This window comes from Mixophyes fleayi, chromosome 9, assembly GCF_038048845.1.
Source record: "Mixophyes fleayi isolate aMixFle1 chromosome 9, aMixFle1.hap1, whole genome shotgun sequence".
NCBI lineage: Eukaryota > Metazoa > Chordata > Amphibia > Anura > Limnodynastidae > Mixophyes > Mixophyes fleayi.
In genome coordinates, this window is record NC_134410.1 from 20824922 (window position 1) to 20849406 (window position 24485).

Sequence of the window (24485 nt, forward strand, 5' to 3'; positions counted from 1 at the left end):
AGCTTACAGTCTAAATTCCCTAACATACACACGCACACACAGAGACTTGGAGGAAATCCACGCAAACACTGGGAGAACATACAAACTCCACACAGATAAAGCCATGGTCAGGAATTGAACTCATGACCCCAGTGCTGTGAGGCAGAAGTGCTAACCACTTAGCCACCATGCTGCCCATAGACCAGACTGGTGCTGTCAGGCTCTCTGAACTTGATACGACATCTGGCAACAAGAAAGGTTGGAATCAAGTGTCCCACCAATATTGCCTAAGTAAGCAGCGAATACTGCTTGATGGTCTCTTCCGAAACCATGCTCAATGTGTATGTGTGGGGTTCTCAAAACTACAGTATCTTTGTACTTTAGTCAATGGGCGATGTAATGACCAGTGCTAAAGCATACCTGGAAAAGCGTTGACATCAATGACAGCACAGCGACCAGACTGTGTGTCCACAATTAAATCCACGCCAAAGAGAGACATTCCCAGAGCCTCCTGCAGTCCCTTAACCACCTGTCTGACAACATCATCCGACGGAGGAAGCGCCTCTGGGTACAGGGGTGTCTGGAAAAAGAGAAGAGCATTCTTGAAACCAGCCCTCCTGTGCTCTTTACCAATATATTGCTGGTAAGCCATGTTTTTGGGGGTTTCCAAAGGGACAGCACAATCAGAGGAACAAGTCCCTACCCACAATCCCCGGTGGTACATTAGTCCTGTAGCTCAGTGCTGTCTAAGTATTTATACGAAGATGAGCAAATACATATTTTACTGCATTGGTGCTGGGCAAATGCTATTAAAAAAAATACTGTTGTACATATAAATTGTCAAGAAAGGTGGGGATGCATTTAGCATTCTTTCTGACATGAAGGGACACACCTGAATGCCTATGGATTTACTGCTACCTGTAATACCTGTGATCTCACATATTCAACTCACACAGGGATAGATTTATCAAACCTCTGACAATGAAAAAGGGGAAGTGTTGCCCATAGCAACCAATCAGATTCTAGCTATCATGTTCTAGAATGTACTAGATAAATTATAGAATCTGATTGGCTGCTGCTGTGGGGTAGGATAAACCTACCCCACAGTCTTGTGATAGGTGTGACTATATCCATTCACCTCCCTTAGACATTCGGAGGTAATGGATCACACTATTTCACCTCACATAGACACACACGCGTGGCCATAGTAATCTCACACAGACACTAACCGGTGGTAGACATGACCAGATTAATTCATTTCACAAAGACATTTACCTGTGATGGGTGTGACCAGATTAAGACATTCACCTGTAATGGCTGTAATCACACTATTCACCTCATATAAACACTCCTATGACCATATTAATCTCAGATAAACACTAACCTATGACCAGATCAAACCACCTCTCTTAAGCTGGGTACACACTACAGAAATTTCAACCAACTTTTTATGTTGAGCGATTTTACATGCGATCGATGTTCCGATCGCTCGGTCCATGGACTGCATACACAGTAGCCTTGTTTAGGAGGATAAAGGGAAGAGCGGACGTCCCTTTAGCGACTTTTTACAGCCATGTTGTCGTGAGCAATGACTGTAATTTCATACTCACTGTTGTGGATCGGTTGGAAGTTTATACACACTACACAGCGGAAACGAGATTGGAACGAAAATATTAAACGGTACGACCAACCAAATGAGGCGACAATCGTCCATTTGGGCAGACTTTCGACCATCGTGTCACTGCACACACTGACCCGACTTTTGAACGAGCGGTCATATGTCGGCTGATTTAGCCGATTATTGGATGAAAACTGTGTAGTGTGTACCCAGCTTAAGACACTCACCTGTAACAGGTATGATCATATTAACTCACCTCAAGTAGCAACTCTGCTGTGATAGCTATGACAACACTCACTTGAAATAGCTTTGACTAAAATTCACCCCACACGGCAGGTAGTATCATACTAATTCACGTCACCTATACACTCACCTGTAAAAGGTGAGCAGACTGACTCATCCGGGTGGAGCACATCTGTGGACCACAAACGCTCATGCACTTAGCTAAGAGAAGTCACTTACACCTGTTTTGAAACATCCGCACTAAACAAGTGACAACATTCCAGCGTTATACACTCACCTGTGAAAGGTGTGAACAGGACTCTGCTTTGGAAACCTCGTGGCTGTTGAAGAAGATCGTTGTTTGGTCTGGGGATAGGAAAATTTGTGAGGGATATTTGTGACAAAACAATTAGCAATTGCTGTTTAAAGAGGATTCTACGGCATTGGTATAGGTGTATGGTTTAAGATCACATATTACAGTGACACTTCTCTACAAGTGGCGAACATTAGATTTTCAACTTGATAGGTCATGTTGGTAGATATGTTAGTATTTCACACTTGTTTTCCATGTACATTATGCAATGATAGATAAAGCAACTTATGTCAAAATATTTTTTAACATCAGTGAATAAATTCTGCCCAGTTTACAAACTTTCCCAGCTACATTTTACGTTGTTCTCTTGAAGTCATGAACAGGTGTCTGAGGCATCAAGCTGCAGAATTTCTTTGTGCTTCAGCGAAACCTTTCAACATATCTCAATAGTGACTGTAAGGACAGCATGAATCTTATGCCTCTAGCTCAAGATCGTTTGTCCCAGAGTTTTGTGCCCAATAATGTTAAGGGGGATATCCAATCACTGGCGATGTGGCACTCGGACCGCACCACGATGTACGGCTGCGCACACTGTCAGCCAATAAAGCAGAAATCTCAGGTCATTGTTCTGCGCACCTCTGTGGGGTCCTCTATGAACCCCACTTTACCTGAGGTGTCTTTTTTTTTTTTTATAAGAAAAATATGAATTTAATACAGAAATGGTGTAAATAAATTGCAATTGGAAATTTTTCCTACTAACTAGGATACCAAAGTTCAGACCTAGGGAAACAGCCTGCATGATGCTGTCTAGTTTTTTTTGTTGTGTTTTAAGCACTGTTACGCAATATATATTAACTTGTAAAGCCTAAAGAATCAGAATAGATGTCAAAAACCACATCTAACATAAGAGAATAGAGCAATCCAGTGAGTAATTAATTAGCCACGATGTTCCGCTCAACATCACGACTGAGCATATTTTCGGGTACTCCAAATCCGCAATGTGACATCACTGCGGAGTGCCCTCACCACCGTTCCGCTGAAAATTGAAGTACCTCCATAGTCTGTAGTTGGCCAGTATTTATAAATAGGGACAATTCCAGGAACATATATTTTAACCTGGAACTGTCTCTAGAAATTGGCAATTATGCATATGAAATACACAGCACATAGATAGCCATTGCAGGATTAATACCAACCTGTCTCTCCCAGAGGGAAATTGCGTATGGAAGGTCTCTGCACCACAAAACGCTGTGAACCCACAACAAACACCTTGTACAGTGTGGCACTGTGGTTAACGAAGCTCTGCAGGAGGCAGGGTGGGGTCACTTCCTTCAGACCCTGCTCGTTAAATATCAGGGACATCTGCCATGTAAGAGAGCAGGAATTAGACAGCGATTTCTAAAGCAGGCCTGGCCAACCTGTGGCTCTCCAGATGTTGAGAAACTACAAGTCCCAGCATGCTTTGCCAGTAGGTAGCCAGCTGATAGCTAGCAGGGCATGCTGGGACTTGTGGTTTCACAACACCTGGAGATCCACAGGTTGGTCAGGCCTGGTCTAAGACAAGTTTATTACAAGAAGATATATAAAAGGACACACTTAACTAAAAATACAAATGGTGTTGTATTAAAGAGCTACTTGTAGCATTCACAAGTATATGTGTAGAAGTTTCAGGAACTCATCAGAAGTGAAGATAAAATTCAAACTATGACAGAAGCACTCAAACGCATACTTGCCAACTCTCCCTGAATGTCAGGGAGACTCCCTGAAATAGGGGTGATCTCCCTCACTCCCTGAAGAGTCTGGCATTCTCCCTGATGCTGAGCCAGTACAAGACGTGGTTGGCTTCGCCATCTGTGGCATGATGACACAGTTCAGAAATTGTGTCCTATGTCCATGTGTTGATGCCTATGGAGGTGGCCAATTTCATGGAGACCAAGATTTAATCAAAGACTGACAGGTAAGACAACATGACTTCAGTAATGGAGACAGAAATGTAAAAGACACTTCAGTCTCTAGAGATTCATTAGCTGCTTTTCTTTAACGCATAGTTGTCTACTCTCCCGGAATGTCCGGGAGACTCCCGCATTTCTGGGAGACCTCCTGGGAGAGCAAGGCAACCTCCCGTGTCTCGCCCCCGCAATAGATAGGTGGCGGGGGGGGGGGCTCAATGACGCAATTATCACATAATCTTAGCCCCCCTGGTGTAATTGGCTAAATTGTGACAATCGTTTAGGGGGTGGAGCCAAAATGATGCGATTTGTCAAGCCCCACTCCTGCACGCCCACCTCCCCCAGGATTTCCCTGAAGCCAACAAGGAAAAGTTGGCAAGTATGCTTAAACGCTATACTGCATAAATTTACTAAAATATCTAAACTAAATTAAGTTTGTGAAGGGAGTTTGGCCAATTGCTACCTAGGTATATATCCAGCTTTTCCAAAAACTTTTTCAAAGGGGTTATTGCCATATATAAGCATAACAAATCTCAAAGTACAAAGAAAAACATGAAAGCACGAGCACAGCCCTTGTCCTATTCAGTGAATCTTTTAATCTTAAAAGAGGAATGATAAAGACTTCATATATATTCACATATAGTAAGTCAATGAAGTGTGTGAGTTCCAAGGAACTGCCTACATTTCATGTGTCATATTTCTTCATGTTAAAGTTTATATTATTTTCTCTTTAGTGTTGGGCAACTGGGCAACTATTACCCATGGTCACCCTATTAACCCTGACTGTTCTCAATAGGTAATCTCCTCGCTATCACAGTGTTTTCCCTTCAGCTTTACCTTTTACCTTCTTCCCCCCAGGGCCGGTGCTAGGGTCCTCGGCGCCCTAGGCACAATGTAAAATACTCCCCCCCGTCTTTCCTTACCTTGGCTCCATAAAGCTGCTCCTCTCTGCCGGGTCCCGTCCCTCACTGACACTGTCGGGCCGGGATGATGATGTCACGCCCGACAGTCAGTGAGTGGAGGGGAGGAGACGGAGTGCCCCATCAGCTGTTGGAGGGGTGATCCATAGCCCCTCCCCGTGGATCCATCTCAAGCTGTACGGCGGCCGTTTAAGGTATGCTCAGCGGTCGCCGCACAGTTTTAAACTACACTAGTAATTGCTTTTTAATTCTGAGGCGCCCTGCAGAGCCCGGCGCCCTAGGCAACTGCCTAACCTTGCCTAATGGGAGCGCCGGGCCTGCTTCCCCCTTAAGTGTTTTTGTGTTTTTCAGAGTTTGCAGCTAGTGAGATGTTTATTTTATTTCTTCTCTCTTCCCTTTGTCTCTAGAGGCTTAAAAGGTATATTGTCTACATTGTAGACTGGGAATATTTACTTAAGGTCCTTATAAAACAATTTGGATTTTCTGACCACTTCATACTAGCGGTTCGGTCACTTTATATACTGAACCGCCTCTTGTCTCCTGCCTTACCTATAACAGGTGGTTCTAGACAGGAATGGCCCCTGTCACGTCTCCCTTTCGCTCTTTCGAACCTAGCCCAGAGACTTATGGAACCTGTATTGCAGACAAGTAATACAAATAATCTCTTTTTGCCGGTGACATACTGTTCAGACTAACGAGACCTCTAGCACTTACTAAATGCACAATTCTTACTACAGCAGTTTAGCTGCATATCGTTTGTTTTTTTCTATCAACACCTCAACATCTCATAATATAACACTACCGGAAAGGGATGTTCATGTCCTGAAATGTAACTTTATCCTGAGTGAGATTCACCGTTGACTTGCTATATGCCAGTAATTGTATACCAGTTATTGCTCAACAGAAGCAGAACCTGCAAACTTGGCGCAGTTACATCAATTCATGGCTTAGTTAGGTAACTGCGGTGACTGTCCTACCCAGGATGATGCATTTGTTCCACACATTAACCATTCACAGCCCAACCCTGGTAAGTGATAAGACCTTGGAGGACTGCAGATAGTGTAATGACACATAGTAACCCTCAGGGAGATCAAGAGCAAATGATGTACAATTACATAAGTGGTATCTAGGGCTTCAGATGTCACTATCTCCTTGTGACTCCATAGGCTGCAATTTAATTAATAATAGTTCAGCTACAATATTCATTGTGTGTAGATAACAAGGGCACTAAAAAGCACTATTGGGAGACAGAGAGAGAGAGACAGAGAGTTCAGAGAGGGAAGATTAAAGGTAATTAAAGCATCAATTCATCTAGACTATGAACTAATTTAATAGGATAAGGCACCATATAGAATTCATAAACACAATATACATTTGTATTTACATTTTCTGTGACTGCTATTTTTACTGTCCATTGGCTTAAAAAGACAGGAACTTTTCTAGAAGAAAACGTTTCCCATATAATCAAGTATCCTGAATCCTGATAAATTTCTGAAACTTTTACATGTTATATTGTTATATATATATTATAATAACTAGCTCATAGCCGACAACTACAGACAAGAAAGAAAGACATATGTTAGTGGAAATAACAAAATACACATCTCGTCATGCTAAATGGCGGAGGGACTGAGGTCACAGGAGACACTATTATCCATATATGGTAGACGAGCCCTCCAATTTTCCCTTTTGGCCGTAACTTAAAATTGTCAGGGACTTAAAATTTTAGCGCCTGGGGGGAATAAAAAATCCCACCCCCCTAGCCCTAAGTTTTAGCCAAATGAACCTAAAATACTCATAAACAGCGCCCCCCTTCAGCATTGGGCACTGGGCGGATTCTCCTCTCGCACAGCCCTAGTTCTGGCCCTGCCATCTGAACACTATCCTTGAGGCCACCCCAAGATTTATATAGAAATCAGCACAGTGGCTTAGTGGTTAGCACTTCTGCCTCACAGCACCGGGGTCATGAGTTCAATTCCTGACCATGGCCTTATCTGTGTGGAGTTTGTATGTTCTCCCTGTGTTTGCGTGGGTTTCCTTCGGGTGCTCCGGTTTCCTCCCACACTCCAAAAACATACTGGTGAGTTAATTGGCTTCTAACAAAATGTGTGTGTGTGTGTGTTAGGGAATTTAGACTGTAAGCCCCAATGGGGCAGGGACTGATGTGAGTGAGTTCTCTATACAGTGCTGCGGAATCAGTGGCGCTATATAAATAAATGATGATGATAAACTGATCTCCCATACGCTAGCAGATGACAAACAGTGGCAAAACACTCACTCACCCCCCCCCCCCCCTTCCCTCAATCAGCCCTTAAAAACCTGGTTTAGCACATACCCTATATGGAAAAAATGACATTCTAACTCCATAATAGAGATTGTGTATATAGACGTGTGGGGATCATTATTGGATCCCATATCCAAGCACACTCCTCCCATAATAATGGGACTTTTTAACTCCTTAGTGATTTCCAGTTTTACATTGATAAAAAACGCTCCAGGCTCTTATAATCCATCAGGATCAGAATTTAAAAAGGGTCTTTTTTACATACCCTACCCATATTTCCTGTAGTAATACCCTGACCTTTTTCTGATCCACCCTATTTTGTTATCGAATCTTTTGTCTGTTTAAGACATTGGGCTAGATTTACTAAGCTGTGGGTTTGAAAAAGTGGGGATGTTGCCTATAGCAACCAATCAGATTCTAGCTGTCATTTTGTAGACGGTACTAAATAAATGATAACTAGAATCTGATTGGTTGCTATAGGCAACATCTCCACTTTTTCAAACCCGCAGCTTAGTAAATCTAGCCCATTGACTGTACAAGTTATTTATTATGTACCTTCATCTGTACAATTGCCTGCTTTAGTTCTTTTAGTGACCATTTAAATAAAGAATGAGAAAAAAAATACACACCTCATGTGAGCTCGGACCATGGGCCACTCGAGTTTTGCAAACTGCAAGAGAGAAAATAACATTATTTATGGCTGTTTAAAGCAACATTTACAATTCACTAATCATAAGATAGACCGTTACTAACGGAGACATTGCCCCACCGATCACATGACAAACCCCAAACACTCACTTCTATACCCAGCAATCTTTCAATCAACAAATGCTAATTACTACAAAATACCCCTGATCTGCAGGATTAGTCCTGGTTTTTTAACAATATGTGCGTGATGGTTTTCATCATCACCATTTATTTATATAGCACCACCAATTGTGCAGCGCTGTACACATCAGACCCTGCCCATTGGAGCTTACAGTCTAAATTCCCTAACACACACACACACACACTAGTGTTAATTTTGTCAACAGCCAATTAACCTACCAGTATGTTTTTTGAGAGTGGGAGGAAACTGGAACACACCCACGGAGAATACACAAACTCCACACAGATAAGGACATGGTTGGGAATCGAACTCATGACCCCAGCGCTGTGAATCAGAAGTGCTAACCACTGAGCTGCCAACAATTTTATTTTAAACACTGATTAATTGCACAGTATCACTTAGCGAGTATTGTATCCAGCATATAAAACAAGCCGTCTATACTAATTCCGTATTTATAAACAACTCCATTGCATCACAGTACATATGCTCTAGCCTTCTTAGTAATGCTTCCTTTGCTCTCTACACTCTGTCAATTTCAGAATCAGTTACTTTCTATGTGCAAATACAAATGCATAGTACTACTTCTCTCAATCAGCATGTAGGGTGCAACTCTCACAATCTATATATGCTATTCTGTTGCATATATAACCCATGGCATAGTACTATGCCTCTTGTCCTGTATACAGGATGTAATTCTCAGTGTTTTCCAACAGTCATAGTCACTGGAGGGATGAAAATATAATGAATATCTATTGTAATCATGTTGTTTTGTGTCATATCATTGTATTGTTCTGTCTGACGCATTTGATTTCTATAGATGCACCTGTCCTGCAGCAAAGAATCTTGTATACAGATATTGGCAACTATGCAACTTGTACACACACTAATGTGTATGAAAAAAAAAGCAAAACATACATCAAATAGAGCACTAGAAACAGACATAACAATAGTACACCCACAGAACCAGGTGACGTAGTAATACCTGCACTATAACTCATTCTGCACACAGTGACACACCTCAAGAACTTTGCTCTCTCTCAGACTGTGCGACACTGATCCCCACCCCCACCTGAGATAAGGAGTCATTAAACCAGGGAAAGCGCTACCACCTCCTTGTACCCACAGGATGGTAAATACTAGACAGGTGAATATATATATATATATATATATATATATATATATATATATATATATATATATATATCTCTATCTATCTCCAGTTTCCTCCCACACTCCAAAAACATACTGGTAGGTTAATTGGCTGCTATCAAATTGACCCTAGTCTCTCTCTGTCTGTCTGAGTGTGTATTAGGGAATTTAGACTGTAAGCTCCAATGCGGCAGGGACTGATGTGAGTGAGTTCTCTGTACAGCGCTGCGGAATTAGTAGCTATATAAATAAATGGTGATGATGATAGCTAGGGGACCTCTCTTAGGACCGCTGTCCATGTTTTTCTTTCACAAAGTGACCTTCCCTGTGTGTCCTAATTTTTAACCCTCTCCCATCCAGTTTTTATTTTATCCAGAGTAGATTAATGGAGAGGAAAATGACAATTGCACAATTTTTCTTTCATGAAATAATTTTTTCTTGTGGCACTGTTGCTATCCCTGAATAAATATCTAACCCCACGTAGCCAAGCTACTGCGCCCATTTGTGAATGAAGAAACACTGATATTCATATAGTTCAGTGTTGGCTAACCTGTGACACTCCAGGTGTTGTGAAACTACAAGTCCCAGCATGCTTTGCCAATATATAGCAGCTTATTGCTGGAAGGGTATGCTGGGACTTGTAGTTTCACAACACCTGGAGTGTCACAGGTTAGCCAACACTGATATAGTTCCTCATCGATTTTAAACTGACGTCCTTTAACGTACGATCGTGGAAATTTCCAACGTACAATGTCCTAGGTCAAAAACCGCACGCCAAACACATACATGTAGACTGGACTATCACATGTTAAAGTAATGGATTCCAGATCAGATCACGCTTACTGATGGGGAAAGTGAGGTGGGTTCTTGCCAGCGTCACAACATCACTTCGTTTGGTCATCAGCTCCACACAAGGGGGAGAGAACACAGCACTGACCCCTGCAGGACAGAAAAGGTAACGCAATTAGCGATTGGTACTAATGCTTTGGTTCATCCACCTGCCATCTTGCACTGCAGCCCTGGCTCACCGATCTGTCATTTAGGATTGTGCTACAGATGCCCTGCCATCGTGAATAGCCCCACTGATGCCATGACTTAGGGATGAACAAACAATTTCACATGGTTTGGGATTTCCTGGCCAGTTATGGGGGGTCTTGGATCAACTAGCAAATAGAAATTCATGTTCACTTATAAATCGATTACTTGAAGTGGAATTGCTAAAAAAATAAAATACTACTTTTGAAAAGTGAAAAAGAAAGATTGAAAAATAAAATAAAAATACTAATTTTAAAAAAAGACAAAAATAATAAGATTAACAACATTACACCAAAATAACTTCTTACAATCCAGCTTTCTTGTCTGAATAGGAAAATGGGGAAAATTTGGCAAAAATAGAACAACTATTGAACGTAACTATGTGAAACTAACTGCAACTGCTCATCTCTGTTCTGGCTCAACTGACCGCCATTTTGTACTGCCAGAAAGATGTATTAGCCAATACGTCTCTCGATGCAGTATAAACCCCCCCTTGTCTCTTGCATCACATGACAAATAATTTAACAATGCAAACTTTAAAATCATATACTAAAATGTGGGCTAATCCTTGCTATAATTTATATTAACCCTAATGTAGCTCCCTGTGGCTCTTCTCCTGACCTTGGTTGTGGTTCTCCAGGCTGCGTAGCAGGTGGTATGACTGGAATCGGTCAAGCAGTGTGTGCAGAGCAGGTAAGGGATCCAGGAGGATGGTATAGGGGTGTGTGTCCAGATAGACCTATGAAACCCAATTAATAATCGGTACTGCAAAATGCTTCTCAATATTAGGACTGAGATAAAGCAGTAGGTATTACTGGAGAAGCATAAGCAAATGGCACTATAATGGCATCACTAGGCAAGTAATGTATTACTAGAGCAGCAAGAATAGCAGACATCACTAGGCAAGTAAGGGCAGCAGGCATTACTAGATGAGTAAGAATAGCAGACATCACTAGGCAAGTAAGGGCAGCAGGCATTACTAGATGCGTAAGAATAGCAGGCATCACTAGACAAGTAAGGGCAGCAGGCATTACTAGATGAGTAAGAATAGCAGACATCACTAGGCAAGTAAGGGCAGCAGGCATTACTAGATGAGTAAGAATAGCAGACATCACTAGGCAAGTAAAGGCAGCAGGCATTACTAGATGAGTAAGAATAGCAGGCATCACTAGGCAAGTAAGGGCAGCAGGCATTACTAGATGAGTAAGATTAGCAGGCATCACTAGGCAAGTAAGGGCAGCAGGCATTACTAGATGAGTAAGAATAGCAGGCATCACTAGGCAAGTAAAGGCAGCAGGCATTACTAGATGAGTAAGAATAGCAGGCATCACTAGGCAAGTAAGGGCAGCAGGCATTACTAGATGAGTAAGAATAGCAGACATCTCTAGGCAAATAAGGGCAGCAGGCATTACTAGATGAGTAAGAATAGCAGACATCCCTCAGCAAGTAAGGGCAGCAGGCATTACTAGATGAGTAAGAATAGCAGACATCTCTCAGCAAGTAAGGGCAGCAGGCATTACTAGATGAGTAAAAATAGCAGATATCTCTAGGCAAGTAAGGGCAGCAGGCATTACTAGATGAGCAAGAATAGCAGGCATCACTAGGCAAGTAAGGGCAGCAGACATTACTAAATGAGAAAGAACAGCAGCCAGTGCTGGATGACTAAAGGCAACAGGCTTTACTGCGAAAGATCAAAAATCATCACTACACAAGTAGGAGCAACAGTGAAAGATTTTACGCAAACCAGACAAAAAAAAGGAGTAGCAGACATTATTAAATGAGCAAAAACAGCAAGTATCACACACAATTAAGGGGAGCAGGCATTGCTAGATGAGTAGGAAAGCATCAATTGACAAACAAGAGGAGCAGGCAACACTAGACATGGTAAAGTAGCAAGAACTTTAGACTAGTAATACCAATGGGCTTTAGTATACTAGATGTGGCTGTGGGCATTATTAAACTCTGCAGAAGGTTTCCTCATACGAGAGGGGTGCAGTCTTAGCTTCTCTCCCATTCTGGCTAGTGCATGCACTCTGTGATGATGGTGCTGCTGGTTTTCCAGTCAGGGTACATGAAGAATACACACAGAACACATGACAATAAGACATGTAATCTGCAAAGGTCTAATCTTCGGTACAGACTGGCAGCCCCCTCTGTGCGTACATGATAAAAGCATTTTAACATCAATGACACAGTTATATCAAATTAAATATTCACGCATTTAACTTCTAGCAAGTGATTTACACACCACTAAAGTATACATAAAAAAGAAGGAAAGGGAAAGGGGTGTGTTGGCCATACAGACAACTTTCCCCTGGATCATTGTGCAACAAGTATAAAGCATTTACTGCATTTCTGTCTACTGTATAGCTCAGCATCTCCGCCCTAGTCCCGGGAGCGGCAATCGGTGTCTCTTATGTGGATAGGTTAGTGTACCCTTTTCTCAAAGTCACATAAACATATGAGACTGTAATGCAGGTCCTATAGAGGGGTAAACTCCAGAGCCTCCACTACAATCTTGGGAAAATGTATGTGTTCCCATCTAATAAGATCAATGTAGGATAAGATTTAAATCATATGGAATAAACCTTCAAGGGGATTAAAAAAAACACGGGCACATCACAGTATTTACCGCAGCTTATTACGGGAGTACCCCAGCGACATGTACCCGGCTGAAGAGGGCAACCCAGAACTGTGACCATGTTTTGGGTTCACATCCTAATCCGGTCGCCCTACTTGGCCTGGTACGCTAAATGAAAGCTTTGTAGACAGTTTTAACAAGCGTGGTCTCTGCACTGAACACAATTTTATTATAGGCATGAGTACGTGTGACGTAACCCCTCTCCGCATTATGGAGAAGTTAATAAGAAGAAGTGATAAAGTCTAGTGCCGCAGGTCTACTCTGAAGCTTATCGTCACACCACGATTATTACATTATTAGATTTAGACATAAATAATAAAACCATATTATCAGACATTGCTACGGGTTCTCCATCTTTTTTTTTTTTAGGGTTACCTGAAGCTTTTGGACGAGGTGATGGGAGGTCAGGTCTTGACCAGCTTCCACCAGGAGGTCCGACAACTTGTGGATGATCAGATCAAACGGCCCTTGGCTATTGAGACATTTGGTGAGGTCAACCTGAGGAACACAAAACACAGACGTAAGCCCGGGAGGAGCTTGTAAGAAGCCGGCATGATATGTTTTGGTGATTACTGAAGACCGCAGACAGTCAGATTGGTCTGGCCTTGTACCAAACTGTCCAATCATTGCAGTGCGGGTCGCCATCCTAAAGTAATTCATTTGGATTTGATACAACAAAATGAAAATCCAGATTGCCTGAAGACTTTCTTTATAACTTTACTGAGTAGTGGCGGATTGGCATCAAAGGACTCATACCACAGTATTTAGAGGAATACTATAACAGCATATTAATGCAATTCCAATAGCAGCTGTCTGACCCACTAAGCCACAGGGACCCATAGTACTGTGCTATAATAGTTACACACTTGTTGGATATCTGCCTGGCATTCCATTGCAAAAATCACGTTATATTTTCAATGTCCCAGGCACTTTTACTCCCAAGAAAGAAAGCTGCTAAATTAATTGGGCTAGTTTATCCCTAATAAGAGACTATCATCTCTGGGAGATCTTTTTTTATCAGCTCTCAGTTATCTGTTTTTGTTAAAATATGTCATCTATGTACCTGAAAGCACCTCTCAAGGACACTGAAGCTATCACAGATTCTCTATCACTCTCTACGTTCTAGGAACACGCCTGAGGAAACGTTCATTATAAAGACACATTCAGGCCTGGGTGTCACTGAGGTGTCATGAAAAGAGCTAGAAATATTTGGAAAATTCTTACCTCTGTTACATCATAGCCGTGATTCCTGGAAAGCAAACACAAGGAGAATCAACATCAAATCAACATATACATAATATATAATGTCACTCATTTAAGAGACTCATTTAAAACAAAGCAAGAACAAAAATGAGCAAATATGCAACATAGCTAAAGCACGTTGCACTGGGGGGTGGGGGTGGATTTAAAAGGGAATGGAAGGGGGGATGTCCTAGCTCAACTCTAAATTGCAATGCAATAATAACGCTGACCAGTATTTGTGTTCTACTTGTAAAAACAGCAAGTATTTCCCTGCATGTGCAAAAAATTGCATTGCACCCCTTACATTGCAACATGGATTTTCCAGGAGCAAATTTGCTCCTTTTTTTTTTTTTTGCTTTGCTCCTAATGCTAAATGAAGTCCCTAGTCTTTTTTATTTTTCTCAGGGCCCCAGGACTGCATCCAGGCTACCCCTGGAATCTAAATTAGATTCACACCTTCCTCATTGGCTGTTAATGGGAAAGGGGGGGTGTGGAGACGCCAGAATTTAGGGACTCCCTTGACAGTAGGCCACCCTCATAGGCAAGGGGGGGGGGATGTCCTGGTGCCTGGAAAACCCCCTCCAAGCCTGGTGCACTGTGTAATTGAGGTGGCTGGATCCTGCTCCCACTTCACACAGCTCTGCTTGAAAAGGGAGAGCTGTGTGCACCTAACAGTAGTACACACAGCATTGCCCATGTATATTATAGGGATAGGAAGAGTTGGAGAGCAGCCAAGCACTGTCTAAAATTATAGCTACGCCTCCATGTATGCTGGTCACGCCCACTGACGGCGTGGTGTGGAAACCCCCCACTGCAAATCCTGTGTTTGCCCCTGACCCTCTCTGATCCCGCCAGTCCTTGTGAGGAGTGAGGGACGTGGCCTCGATGAGGCGATTCGCGCCTTCAGGCCTCACCGGGCAGATCCTGATGACTCGATTCTCATCATTATGGCCCCACCCCCTGTCGCCGGAGCAATGAATACTATAAAATATGCTAACTATACTAAAACGAATTAAAATCTTTGTAAATCACTGAAACGTAATAAAATACAAGATGGATGTTATTATTCATTCAGTCGCTAAAAACAAACACTATTGGGAATCAATAGAGAAGTCTGCACATCAGATTAAAAAGAGGAACAATTAAGAAGGAATGGAGGATAGTGGTCCAAAAAAAGTACCGTCAACTTATTAAACCTTTGTTTATGACCTCAACATAGGAAGCTTATTAAGACCTGTGCTACATTATATCTATAGAGAGTATAACTCACAAACACCCAGCAATTGATATAGATCAGACACTTACAGATGATAAAAAATAAATTATTTTCTTTGCCAGCACTATTGAGGGCATAATGTAAGCAGATGTCCCACTGATGTACAGCAAGTACCTGACTTACTGCTGAAGTCTATCTTGCTATTCATGCCCAGTCTATGACTAGTACACACAACAGACAGGAGATAGAAGAGGAGAGTAACTAATATCTATGACCCAGCATGACAACCTACCTCCACCCCTGGGTACAAGGGTGGAGATTAAACACAATCTTTTGATAGTTTGACACACATAATAATACTCCTGTACACATAGCAGGAGGTGTGATTACAGTTTACACCTAAGGACAATCTATAACTGATTGTGTAAAAGACACACCAAATGTCATTTATTAAACACAAATACCATAAACGTAGATGATTAACGTCATTGGGCCTGATAATGATTTGGTTCACGTTGCGCGCAACTTACACAAAAAATAGACGCCTGTACAACAGTGTTCAGCTAAGTACCTGTAGCATATACACTAGGTGTACGTCAGGCTTACATCAGATACACACACATACGCAAACACACAACCAGGTCGTAAGGACACTAAAAGTTTGCTGCCGTAAATAATATTCCTTCTTGCCCGGAAATGAACGTAGTATGGAATATTGTCGCACTAGTTTGTTTATTTTATTACAGATTTTCTTTGTACAATATTTATTGTGTAAGTACCTATTATTGCTTTCACAAATAACACTATATCATCTTAATTTGAGGTATTACTGAGGTGAAACCTGCCAACTAGTACTAAATAGGAGTTTGAGGAACAGGAAATTGGCTTTACAATGGTGCCTCATAGTAAAGTCAATTTCTCTTTCCCTATGTAGAAATGAGTAGCAAAAAAAACATTTTTAAAATACAATCCTATAAGACAGGCGTGAGCAATGAAGGAAGCACCTATCAGCTTCAGAGGTGAATTATGCAATCAGCCAATCAGAAGCAGTTAACTAGTGCTGGTGAGCGTGATCATCTTGAGCATGTATTTGCACCAGTCCTGACAAGCGTATAAGGGTCTGTGTGCTGGTCTTCCTCGCCCTACGTTAGATCAACCCTTCCCTCCTCCGTTGTATCTCTCACGCTGTAAGGAAGCGTCAGATGTGCGCACATGTATGCGTGCAGATGCACGCACTCTCCTCGTGCGCACACACAGTACAAATGTTGTATTTTACGTTACACAAACGAGCTAACGTCCAGCTCATTTATACGTATTTTGCACCTTTCTCATCCATTTAATATTCAAATCTAATATGGATGTGGGGAAGTGGGATTGTTTATTAAACTGAATACATGAAATTATGATTCTTATTTTAGTGGAAGTACCCCGGGGATCTGTCAGAGGTACCACAGTGGATACATGTAGGGGACGTAGATGAGGGGATGGGCATAGAACAGCACTGTGCCATCTTATAGTGCCAGCCTCCATCAGACATACGTGCATTGCAGGCGAGCAGTTGTTTATACACATAATGTGGGCGCACGGACACTCCAGTCTGTCATTCACTAACATTAATAAGTGCTTCAAACTGTGTTGTGCTGCACCACACACACATGTAAGAACGCACTAATTATTATTAAGCAACCTAGGCTCCTGCCTTGGGCTCGTGGGGCACGAAGCGGTCTGGATTATAGAAACCAATTTATATTTGTGTGTTGTTTTTGACAAATGGCGGAGGGAAAGAGGCCCATACCAGTGTCCTGCCTAAATTTGTTTAGCACCATTTACAATATATTTTTCAGTGTGTTTTAATACTGTGTGAAAGAGTAACATACATATTTATAATAATACTATATACAATGTGTCATACAGTAATACACATGTACAATGATACTATATATACAGTGTCATACAGTATCACACATGTACAGTAATATTAATGTGTGATACAGTAACAGAGACATGTACAGCAATATTATATATGTGTTATACAGTAACACATGTGTACAGTAATATTATATATGTGTCATACAGTAACATACACATGTACAGTAATAATGTGTGATACAGTAACACACATGTACAATAATGCTATATATATATATATATATATATATATATATATATATATATATATATAGTGATACAGTAACACACACTTGTACAGTAATATTAATGTGTGATACAGTAACACACATGTACAATAATACTTTATATACAGTGTGATACAGTAACACACACATGCACAATAATGATATATATCCAGTGTGATACAGAAACACACATGTACAGTAATACTATATATACAGTGTGATACAGTAACACATATGTACAGTAATACTATATATATAGTGTCATACAGTAACACACACATGTACAGTAATACTATATATATAGTGTCATACAGTAACACACACATGTACAGTAATTCATATAGTGTCATACAGTAACACACACGTACAATAATACTATATATATAGTGTCATACAGTAACACACACACATGTACACATGTACAGTAATACTATATATACAATGTCATACAGTAACACACACATGTACAGTAATACATATAGTGTCATACAGTAACACACACATGTACAGTAATACTATATATACAGTGTCATACAGTAACACACACATGTACAGTAATACATATAGTGTCATACAGTAACACACACATGTACAATACTATATATATAGTGTCATACAGTAACACACACATGTACAGTAATTCATATAGTGTCATACAGTAACACACACATGTACAATAATACTATATATATAGTGTCATACAGTAACACACACATGTACAGTAATACTATATATATAGTGTCATACAGTAACACACACATGTACAGTAATACTATATATATAGTGTCATACAGTAACACACACATGTACAGTAATTCATATAGTGTCATACAGTAACACACACGTACAATAATACTATATATATAGTGTCATACAGTAACACACACACATGTACACATGTACAGTAATACTATATATACAATGTCATACAGTAACACACACATGTACAGTAATACATATAGTGTCATACAGTAACACACACATGTACAGTAATACTATATATACAGTGTCATACAGTAACACACACATGTACAGTAATACATAGTGTCATACAGTAACACACACATGTACAATACTATATATATAGTGTCATACAGTAACACACACATGTACAGTAATTCATATAGTGTCATACAGTAACACACACATGTACAATAATACTATATATATAGTGTCATACAGTAACACACACATGTACAGTAATACTATATATATAGTGTCATACAGTAACACACACATGTACAGTAATTCATATAGTGTCATACAGTAACACACACGTACAATAATACTATATATATAGTGTCATACAGTAACACACACACATGTACACATGTACAGTAATACTATATATACAATGTCATACAGTAACACACACATGTACAGTAATACATATAGTGTCATACAGTAACACACACATGTACAATACTATATATATAGTGTCATACAGTAACACACACATGTACAGTAATTCATATAGTGTCATACAGTAACACACACATGTACAATAATACTATATATATAGTGTCATACAGTAACACACACATGTACAATAATACTATATATATAGTGTCATACAGTAACACACACATGTACAGTAATACTATATATACAGTGTGATACAGTAACACACACATGTACAGTAATACTACATATAGAGTGTCATTCAGTAACACACACATGTACAGTAATACTATATATACAGTGTCATACAGTAAAACATACATGTACAGTAATACTATATATACAGTGTCATACAGTAACACACACATGTACAGTAATACTATATATACAGTGTCATACAGTAACACACACATGTACAGTAATACATATAGTGTCATACAGTAACACACACATGTACAGTAATACTATATATACAGTGTCATACAGTAACACACACATGTACAGTAATACATATAGTGTCATACAGTAACACACACATGTACAATACTATATATATAGTGTCATACAGTAACACACACATGTACAGTGATACTATATATACACAGTGTGATACAGTAACACACATATGTACAGTAATACTATATATACAGTGTCATACAGTAACACACACATGTACAGTAATACTACATATACAGTGTCATTCAGTAACACACACATGTACAGTAATACTATATATACAGTGTCATACAGTAACACACACACATGTACAGTAATACTATATATACAGTGTCATACAGTAACACACACATGTACAGTAATACTATATATACAGTGTCATACAGTAACACACATACAGGTAACATGTTTTGTATACTGTATTACATTAGGTAATGTTGAAGCACATATTGTCAGAGCACCTGTACATATCACAGTCTGCTGAGAGTACAACACACCTGCAAGAAGACAGATTTACCTGCATAGTTCCTCAAATATATGAAAATTAAGTTTTCTTTTCTTTTTCTCATTCAGGCAGACACCGATCTTCTTCCTGGTCTGCAGGGCAGGCATGATCACTGCACCTACCAGTCCCTAGACTGGAAACCAGTCTGCTCAGTAAGCACCAGTCTGTTCCAGTCACCTTTGACCCCCCCACAACATGCTGCCTGTTCTCTACTGAGCAGAGGGCGAGGGGTAGAGCTGGGTAAAATACACATACTGCGGGGCGGGAAGGTATCAGCTGATGGCCATAAATATTGATTAGGTAACAGTAACCAGGGATATTGTGTGTGACACTCCTTGTGATGACAGCAGCTACAGTAAGGACTGGGATAGGGGATAATGACCAGAAGTGTGACAGGCTGCATGTTCCCTACACGTTATAAACTCTCTGCCAGTGCTTTAAGCTGTACTTATAATAACAATATGTCTGTTAGATGTGGATATCAGGGGAGCAGACGTACGTCATAGCTTGCACAGCACTTCAATGGCTGAAGAGAGAGACTTAACATTTGTTATCTCAAGATAAACAACTTCATTCTCTGCAAAACACTTGTCTGCATCTTGGCAGCCAGTTGAATTAATACATAGAGCTACCAATACTCCAACGACAAGGACGTAAAGAGTGAATGCTGCTGGTTGGAGTGACTCGGTCAATGCAGGGGTTTATCAACACAGAACTATAGAACGGACCCTGTAGTGTGGAAAAGAGGGGCAATGGTAAAATAGGAAAAAAATGCTTCACGGTTGATGACATAACGATATCCCCTTACTCATATCCTTAACACTATCATATGAATAAAGGAAATAGCACCAAACGTGTTGGCAAATAGAAAGTCGTTTATTTAATTCAGTAAAGACGTTATATGGTGGGGGAAGAACACTGTAAGCAGATCGGCCAATGTCAATCTGGATGTCCCTTCGCAGGTCACTTACCCTCTGGACAGCCATACTTATACGCCATTTTACCTGAGAGCACCCTTGTCATTTATCTTTTAAACAGGGACAATAATCCCAGGCATTCAAGAACCCGAACCCTTCTTGGTTAATCGTAATGTAACCACCAGAGAGCCCCCAGGGGTGGTACTTGCACCGAACCTAAGTCAACTCTTCGAAGGGAACGAGTGTTCTCCTGCCAAACCAAAGGCTGCACCAGCCATGGGTCCATTAACCTATGTATAGAGCTTGTGTACCACGGAGCTTCACACATCATCGGGTTTGCACCAGAACCCGACCTACAGAACAGAGCTCGTGACCAACGAAGCTTCACACATCATCGGGTCTGCACCAGAACCCAACCTAGAGCTTGTGCACCATGAAGCGTCACACATCATCGGGTCTGCACCAGAACCCGACCTAGAGAGCAGAGCTCATTCACCACAAAGCTTCCCACATCATCAGATCTGCACCAGACCCTGACCAAGAAAACAGAGCTCGTGTACCACAAAGCTTCACACACCATCAGGTCTGCACCAGAACCCGACTGAAGACAGAGCTCATGTCACGAAGTAGGATTGCGGCACCTGCGGTTATTGGCACTGCTACACTAGGAGGCGCGGAGTCTAACACGCCACTGGTCTTCACCAGGACCCCTGCAAGGAAGTTTGGATTTTGCGGCAAACAACGTGCAGGTCGCGGCCCTCCCAGGAAGCTATCCGCGAGATGATGGTGGAAATCGTGGTCGTACAGGCTGAGGTCCGGAACCGTGTGGGCATATGAAGTACCAAATCAGGAAGCAGAGAGTAGTCAACAAGCCAAGGGTCAATCCGGAGAGAACAACACAGAACCAAGGGAGTATCCAAATCAGAGTCAGGAAGAGCTGGGTCAGTACACAGGTCAGCAGACAGGATATGTAGGAACATGAAGTGCTGGAGACTAGACTACTAGATTACTAGTTGCTCTGGCACCCTAGTGATGTCAGAGCAGGATATTTATAAAGGGAAGTCTCATCTCATTGGTGGTCAGACGCGCTGACTGCCGACAGGAAGCTGGGGTGCGCATCCCGTTGCTGTGTCAACGGGCGCGCATGCGCCCTGGGGCCTCCGGAAGAAGCATCCCCATTGCCTAGCAACGGGGTGCTAGAGGAGGAGAAGACGTCCGTTCCCGGCTAGCGAGGACGCGCGGTGACGGCGTCTGACAGCTCATACACGACAAAGCTTCACACATCATCGGGTCTGCACCAGAACCCAACTGAGAAGACAGAGCTCATACACCACAAGCTTCACACATTGTCGGGTCTGCACCAGAACCCAACTGAGAAGACAGAGCTCATACACCACAAAGCTTCACACATTATCAGGTCTGCACCAGTACACCAGAACCCGACTGAGAAGACAGAGCTCATACACCACAAAGTTTCACACATCATCAGATCTGCACCAGACCCCGACCAAGAAAACGGAGCTTGTGTACCACGAAGCTTCACACACCATCAGGTCTGCACCAGAACCCAACTGAGAAGACAGAGCTCATACACCACAAAGCTTCACACATCATCAGATCTGCACCAGACCCCGACCAAGAAAACGGAGCTCGTGTACCACGAAGCTTCACACACCATCAGGTCTGCACCAGAACCCAACTGAGAAGACAGAGCTCATACACCACAAAGCTTCACACATCATCTGGTCTGCACCAGAACCCAACCTAGAGAGCAGAGTTCGTGTACCAAGGAGCTTCACACATCATTAGGTCTGCACCAGAACCTGACCTAGAGACCCCCCCCGTAGAGCACCTCTCCTGCTACTGTCAGAAGGAAGGCAAACTCCAGAGCCAGCAGTCGATAATGGGAGGGAGGGCACCCTTTCTTGAGTTCAAGAGAGCAAGATCACTCCTCCACGAACTTAATAGCCTTTCCCTTAAGTGTTACCCTCATGACACCCACATTTGGCGGACCCAAACCTGTGGGAACGAAATGAACCTCCTCTTGGTAGTTCTGCATCTTTCATTGAGGCCTTCAGGAAGGTCTTGGACGAACCTGGGAGAGTGTCTTCTGCTGCAGCAAGTTTGCTTTGTCTTTGCCAAGGTAAGCTTCTGTGGGACAGTACGCGGAACAGTTCCCGGACCCTGATGTCAGAGTTAAAATTGAATAATGAAGCTCTAGTAGCGACCTTTTGGCAAGGCCTGGTCAACCGGATCAAGGATGAACTTGTTTCCAGAGATCTCCCTCCAGATCTAGATACACTCATTTCTCTATGTATCAAGGTGCATTTGCGTTATCAAGAATGCACACAGGAACGCTCTTCTACCAGGCACTCTGTTCCACGATTGGCACCCCAATTACAAAATCCAGTCCTGCGCCAGGAAGAACCCATGCAAATTGGACGTTCTCGGCTGTCTCCGGAGGAATGTAAGAGATGTTTTAAGCAGCGTCTCTGCCTTTACTGTGGAGATTCTGGTCACCTTCTCAGAGCCTGTCCTAAGAGACCGGGAAACCCCTCCTCCAAAACGGTGGTAGGGAGGCCGCTTTATGGGAATCCCCAGTTGCTCCCTATTCCAAAAACTCCTCAGAACTCCTCGCGGCTGTCACCTTGAGCACCCCTAAAGGATCTTACCCCACCACGGCCTTTGTGGATTCTAGCTCCTCCGGGAACTTCATCTCGGCAGCTCTCGCTTCCTGACTGCAAATTCCTCTGTTGCTTACGGCAGTAGATGGTGATCGTGTCAGCAACGGTTCCATCTCCTTCGTTACTTCACCAGTTTGGCTGATGGTAGCTTTTCACAGTGAGACTATCCAGTTACTGGTATTGCTTAAATCGTCATCTTGGTGTTACCATGGCCCCGGATGTATTTGCCTCAATTGAATTGGGATCATGGGGATGTGGGGTTTTTGAGTGTCATCACAGAAGTATGTCCGGGGTCCTTCTCCCATGCCTCGGGTAGTTGGCCATTCCACGTTGGCAGATTCTACTCTTCCTCCTGTGTATGCGGATTTCCAGGATGTCTTTAACAAAGCTGAAGCTGAAAGTCTGCCTCCACATCGATCCTGGGATTGCTCAATTGTATTAACACCTGGGCAACCCATTCTCAAGGGTCGGATTTAACCCTTGTCTCGACCTGAGACATTAGCCATGTCCCAATATATTACTGAGAATTTAAAACGTGACTTCATTCGCAAGTTTTCTTCTCCGGCTGGGACAGGGTTTTACTTTGTCAAGAAGAAGGATGGTTCACTACATCCGTGTATTGATTACCATCCCCTTATCCACATCACCGTTAAGAATCGTCACCTGTTACCCCTATCTCTGACTTGTTTGATAGAATCAACGGTTCCCAGATATTCACCAAACTCGACCTTCGAGGAGCCTACAATTTGATTCATATTAAGAGTGGAGATGAATGGCCCTGCCATCTTCCAATCGTTTGTCTTCCAGGACTTATTGTATACCTCCGTTGTAGTCTACCTGGACGACATATTTATGTTTTCTAAAGACCTTGTCTCCCATCGTGAACAAGTCAAAGAAGTCTTACTCAGATTACGCAAATACCATATCTACTACAAATTAGAGAAATGCGTCTTTGAAGTGCCACAAGTATCATTTCTTGGGTTCATTGTG

At 41.9% G+C, this 24485-nt stretch overlaps 1 protein-coding gene across 1 annotated transcript in view; it reads right to left on the bottom strand.

Moving 5' to 3' along the window:
- LOC142102155 (inositol-tetrakisphosphate 1-kinase-like) overlaps nucleotides 1-20097 on the bottom strand; it is a 21401-nt gene extending 1304 nt beyond the window's left edge. The window contains exons 1-9 of the mRNA XM_075186817.1: nucleotides 19907-20097; nucleotides 14164-14188; nucleotides 13315-13437; nucleotides 10920-11037; nucleotides 10107-10202; nucleotides 7915-7955; nucleotides 3329-3494; nucleotides 2118-2185; nucleotides 400-559 (exon numbers count right to left, since the gene is read on the bottom strand). Of these exons, the coding sequence (XP_075042918.1) occupies nucleotides 400-559; nucleotides 2118-2185; nucleotides 3329-3494; nucleotides 7915-7955; nucleotides 10107-10202; nucleotides 10920-11037; nucleotides 13315-13437; nucleotides 14164-14188; nucleotides 19907-20001 (892 nt within the window). The 5' untranslated portion in view covers nucleotides 20002-20097. The remainder of the gene's footprint in view (nucleotides 1-399; nucleotides 560-2117; nucleotides 2186-3328; nucleotides 3495-7914; nucleotides 7956-10106; nucleotides 10203-10919; nucleotides 11038-13314; nucleotides 13438-14163; nucleotides 14189-19906) is intronic.
- Between the last annotated feature and the right edge of the window lie 4388 nt (nucleotides 20098-24485).